This window comes from Neophocaena asiaeorientalis, unplaced genomic scaffold, assembly GCF_003031525.2.
Source record: "Neophocaena asiaeorientalis asiaeorientalis breed wild unplaced genomic scaffold, Neophocaena_asiaeorientalis_V1.1 scaffold504, whole genome shotgun sequence".
Classification (NCBI taxonomy): domain Eukaryota; kingdom Metazoa; phylum Chordata; class Mammalia; order Artiodactyla; family Phocoenidae; genus Neophocaena; species Neophocaena asiaeorientalis.
This window is the reverse complement of record NW_020174438.1, coordinates 6,269,240-6,275,239: the sequence shown is the minus strand read 5'-3', so window position 1 is coordinate 6,275,239 and position 6,000 is coordinate 6,269,240. Positions and strand designations below refer to the sequence as shown.

Below are 6,000 nucleotides of genomic sequence, written 5' to 3'. Positions count from 1 at the left end.
CATATTTTAAATAAAAAAAAAAAAAATTAAAAAAAAAAAAAAAAAAAAAGAATACAGCAGGGATCACAGTCATTTTGCTGATGTCTTTCTTTTAAAAAACTCCGATGAGGCTTCAGTATCCACAAGATAGTTTGGCCTTCAGCAACACAGCTTATCCTGCCTACTCTTCATGCCTTCTTTCCCACAGCTGCCCTCTGTCAGACTGAGTCTTACTCAAGCACCCTATCAAATAGGCCCTCCTTCATACACAGCTAGGTGCGATTTCCCAGAAGGCTTTCGCCAAGTCCCTTCCTTCTAGGTAGTAAACTTTTCACAAGTTATTTTTCCCTGACATTCATCCTAGACTATAAATTCTCAGAGGGAAGAGCCATGCCATATATATTTCATTTTTCCAGAGAGCACAGAATATTCTAATTGGTCGGTAAATATTGGATGGTCATGTTTCAAGAGTCAGAAGTGTTAAACTCTGTCCCTAGATCTAAGAACTGACTCTGACAATGACTTGATCTCACTGCCTCAGTTTTCCTCTATGTGAAATAAAGAAATTTGCTATCAATATTCTGAAGTCTAGAGATGAGAAGTAACCCATTCCGAGTGTAAAATATTAATCTGCTAATATATAAAAAAGGGAACTGGTGGCTGTGTACTTTTTATAACTATCTTTCCCTCAAAAGCCCAACATCAATATGGAAACTTGAGAATTCCCAGAGCTAAGGTAAAAATCGGCATCAGATTAATCTGGGGCAACTTTTGAGAAATGCTTTTAAGACATATCCACAGATTGCCCCTCTGGCTGTATTACAGCTGTCTGACTCAATGAAACTTATAAATATACTGAAAGGGGCACTTACTAATTTTCCTGTGGGTGCTTCCAGGTGTGGCAGTAGAGCACTTCCGATCCTCTGCAGTACTTTTCCCCTTTGAGAGCTGAGAATTGAAGGAGGTACAGTACATCAACAGCAGCTCAGAACCTCAAAGTCATGGAACCCCTCATATTAAATGGAAAAAAAAGGTTGGGAGAAAATCAAATCAAATAGCAACATTAGAGAAACATCTCAAAAAAAAAAAAAAAGCCAACAGAAGGTTTCCAAGTAAAAAATTATCAAGGTCAAGGCACAAGAAAAAAATCTCTTCACAACCCATCTGCCTTGCCCATGCTCATCCAAGACTCAACCTGGGCTGCCTGCAGAATTCCTAGGCGAGAATGAAGTCACCTCTTACTCTAGCTAGGAGGGCAGCCTCCTGTTTCTACTTACAGTGCCCGGGCCCAAGCCCATGGCTGGCCAAAGCCTGCCTGGAGGTAGAACTTAACTGGGAGTCTACTTTTGAAAGGACCCAAATCGGGCTTCCCTGGTGGCACAGTGGTTGAGAGTCCGCCTGCCGATGCAGGGTGGTCTGGGAAGATCCCACGTGCCGCAGAGCAGCTAGGCCCGTGAGCCATGGCCGCTGAGCCTGCGCTCCGCAACGGGAGAGGCCATAACAGTGAGAGGCCTGCGTACCGCAAAAAAATAAAATAAAATAAAAGGACCCAAATCGTATCTCCCCAGAGCTGGGAAATATCAGGCTTAGTTTCAGGACGTGGCAGTTCTGTTTCAGGAGAATTACTACAACTGATGTTAAAAACAGCACCTCACGCTCCTGCGGGTGAAAGGAGGAAAACGTGGTGTTGGTACAGTCATGATTTGGCCTCACAGTGGCAACCTCGAAATCATTATGCCAATCCTCATGATAAAGTTCTTCTTGGAATACTTTTATGCCTTTACAGTTTGCAAAGATGCCCAATCAAGAAAAAACTGGGGCAGGGTCGGGGGAGGGTAGGCTTTGAACTTTATTGCTCAGTGGATCAGGAACTAGAAGATTCAGGTTCAAGTGTTGGTTCTGCATTTTTAGTTGTGAATTCTGGGGCAAATTGTTCAGGTTCTGAGTGAAGACTTTCTCATCTGTAAAACTGAGATACGTGACAGCTATCCTAGGTACCTCATAAAGAGGAGGCAAGATTTAAAGAGATGATAGATTTGAAAAAGGGTTATGAACCATAAAGGGTTTTCATGCTGACAATGATTTTTATGATGATGATACTGGATTTTCACTGATGTAATATGATCAGGATGACTCCACTTACCTTAAATAAAATGTAGAGTATATACAAAAAAATCCCAAAACCGTAGATTGGAATAATCTGCCCCATCAGGCCTCTTCCACTACCTCCTCCTCCAGTGCCTCCACCTGGTCCTTTAGCCTTTGCAAAGGCCTCTGCAAGGTGAGACCTCTGGAAGCGAGCCCCAGAGGTCTGGCCATCTGAGGGTGCCTGGTGATGATGCATCATAGGCGGAAATCGACCCAACTTCCCTGAGAAAATAAGTTCATCAGTCTTTATTACTTCTACTATTTTCAATATGGCTATTAGGAAAACACCTCACGCACTGAGATACGTAACAGAAGTCAACTCAAACAAGTTCAAGAAAAAACGGGAACTTGATTATAAGGATATAGAGACATCACAAGAGTATCACACATATAATAAATATGATGTGGCAATCTCTAGCTGTTCACCAAACCCATTTTCTCTTCCTTTTGGGTCCACAGGTGGATAACATTTTTCAGCTTCCCATACACTTAAATGTGGCCATGTGACTGAGTTCCAGACAAAGCAATGTGAATGACAGGTGCTAGTTCAAGGCCTGGCCTATACAACGCCCCACGTATTGAACTCCATGTTCACTTCCTTTCTGCAGGCTGGATGCTAACACCTACGGAGACATTGGAAGTCATGTGTTGAAAATGGCAGAGCTTCCATCAACCCGAGTTCCTGAGTAACTGTGGCACAGAGCCGTCCGCTGCCACCACCTCACCAACTTAGAACCATCTGGACCTGTTTATGTGAGTGAGAAATAAACTTCTGTTGTGCTAGGGCCATTGTACACTTTGGAGTTTATCTGTTAGAGTAGTCAGCCATCCCTAACTAATACACATAAGGAAATGCAATCTGATCTCAGAAGAGAACACAATCAGAAACTGGAAAGCCATCAGGATACCAGACAGCTACTCTCACATTCTACTTCAATCGCTCTCCCTCTCTGTGGGGCCAGAGGGCTTTTTTCTCTGCTCCTCTGTGCGTATCTTCCTCATTCTCATTTCTCCGCCAGCATTTCTCTAGCTTCTCTGTGAACATAAAGGAAGATGTTCACCCCCAAACCCCTCAATCTGCATGTCCTTCAAGGGGCCAGCAGAGACTGGTCATAATTCCAAATTCCCTGCATACCTTCTCAGCTTGGGTAGGTATGCAGCACTTTTTAATCAGCTGTAGCTGAGCAGACAGGGTTCATGTAGTACAAACAGGGTCAGAGGGGCTCAGTCCTGTGAGCGGAAGTGCAGGGCTTAGAGAAAGGAGCGTGCATCAGTTTTCTCACATTTTTTTCCTCCATCAGGGGCAGCCAAACATTAACAGCGTCAAGCCTCCTCCAAGTCACAGGTGAGAAAGAAAGGAAAGACTTCTCTTCAAAAGGCCATGTAAACAGACTTGTGTGGATAATCCACTGACAGAAAACACTAAGGAGCAGAGAGACCTCCCGACTCAGGCTCTAAAAATACAAACTACACAGTAAAAACTGTTGGATTTGACTTCGATAAAATTATGGATTTCTGTTCAATAAAGAATACCATAACAGGGTTAAGATAGATGACAGGCAAGGAAAAGCTTCTGCAACGTCTAAAATTGACAACGGATTAAATCTCTAGCATAGACGAGGAATTCCTACAATTTGATATGAACATCAGAGGAAACCCAATAGAAAAATGGCCAAAAGATATGAGTAGGAAACTCACAGAAAGAGAAGTTCAAATGGTTAACAAGTACGTAAAGAGATGATCAAAATAAAACCAACGAGAAAAATGCTAATTAAAACAATGAGCTAGCACTTATACCTATAAGAAGGGCAAAAATTAGAATGGCGGGTAATAGTAGGTACTGTCAAAGATGTGGGGAGGCAAGAGCTCTCATGCATTATGGGTAAGAGTGTAAACGGATACAGCTAATCCGCTAAGTGATCTGGCTGCACTGAGTGACATTAAAGCTACGCCCTATTATCCAGTGACCCTATACTGGTGGGTAAATTCCAGAGAAATTCTCAAATAAGGCTGTCTGTATCCGAATTCAAACTATAGACTCTATAGACCTGTGTGAGAATGTTCACTGTGATGATGTTGTAGCAGGGAGCCTGAAGTAACTTTGATCTCTGTAACTGTTAGAATGTAGAATCAAAATGGAGTAGATACAAATATGAAATTCCATGCAGCTTTTAGAAAACACTTCAGATATACCTACAGCAATATGCACATATCTTAAAAAGCACAGCATTGAGAAAAATAAGCAAATACCACATGTAAGCTAAAGACACACTATAATGACACTACATATCTTTCAAGCAAATATGTAGGTATAAGGACATAAAACAAACACATTAGAGTGGGTGCACATGAACGGAGAAAGGAATGGGCATGTGGAGTGAAGGTAAAGCGTTAAAAAGAAAGTAACGAAATAATAAAGCAACCTTGCACTGGTGATGTTAATCAGGGGCTATGAACTGAGGACTATCTTCAAGTCAACTCTCTGCTCCTGAGGTGAGAGAGATGGTGGGTGGGCAGGCAAGGAGTGAGACAGGCAGCCACTGGGCCTGGGGGTTGCCCTCTGCCTGTATCCTCTCTCGGCCGGGCTCCACCCCAACAATCCTTTTTTCCCTCTTGATACTGACTTCGGGTGACACGGAAGTTAGAAGAAATGCTTCTTTTTAAGAGGAGGCCAGCAACAGAAGCACAACTTCAGACGGTAGAAGCAACCTTATTCCGGGTACTGGTGACTATTTTGCTACTAAACTGGCAAGGATCTTAATATCTTAAATGGTCCTAGCTTTAAGGCTATAACGTACTTTGAACAAATGCCTAGCCAGCATCTAAGAAGCTAACGTTCCCCTTGAGAGAATCTGACATATCAGGTGGTTACTGCTCAATAAACTAGATTTAATATCTGTAGTGACACGTTGCTGAACTTCATTTAACTGAGAACTGAGAAGGCATAAAACAAAATATAAAAAATTAAAACCAAATAATGGCACAAAAGGCATTATTGTGCATTTCTAAAACTGAAAAATGATGATGCTAAGCATCACACATCTGCCCCCAAAACTTTTATAGATCTGTCAGCCAAGAAGATTTACTGGACCACTATTATGTTCAGGACTCTGTGCTGTAGGTAGGAAAGGAAGAGAACCATAAATGAAACGGAAACAATGGTTCCCACATGAAACAATGCTTTTAAAAAGTAGTATATCCAAAACAAACAGCAAAAAAGGAACAGGGTACTATGGATCTTATTACTAGACAAACTAAATGTCTAAGTATTGAAAGAATGCAAAAAAAAAGGGAGAGGAATCAGATGGGATCAATCATTGAAGGGAGTGAGATTCAGAATAGAAGAGAAGCAAAGGCACACTAGGAGAAAAGAGGACTGTGTGCAATGAGAAAAAGATGAGAACAAAGAAATAAGAACAAAGAATAAATAAGGTTAACTACCAAATCCAATAAGGGAAGTAACAAGAGATAAGGAGAGGAAATTAGCGGTGGGTTAAATGTTAACTTGTGTCATATGAATTTAATACTGTGGATCTAGGATCAGGGAAATGATTCAATCAGAAGGGTGTCTGAGGAGGATTATTCCAGCAGTTGAGTAAGGACCTAAAAGAGAGAAACTAGGGTCTGGGAAATCAGCCAGAAGACAGCTATAGCTATAGAAAGGAAAGGATGGGTCCAAGGGCTTTTACCATGTAATGATCAGCAACATTTAATAATGAATGGGGAGTGGGGGGTTGGAAAACTCGAAGGTTGGTTTAAGATACTAAGAGAAGACAATGAGGAAAACTGGGAGGGCTTATGGTTAGGGGAAGACTGAACACCTATTTTTCACATGTTAAATTCTAGGCGTTGTTGGCATATTCAGAGGAAATT

The 6,000-nt window shown here is 41.7% G+C and overlaps 1 protein-coding gene across 1 annotated transcript in view; it reads right to left on the bottom strand.

Moving 5' to 3' along the window:
• The window catches only part of RIC3 (RIC3 acetylcholine receptor chaperone), a 49,620-nt gene that overhangs the window by 19,235 nt on the left and 24,385 nt on the right, over nucleotides 1–6,000 (bottom strand). The window contains 2 exon segments of the mRNA XM_024757053.1: nucleotides 852–927; nucleotides 2,123–2,349. Coding sequence (XP_024612821.1) covers nucleotides 852–927; nucleotides 2,123–2,349 — 303 coding nt within the window.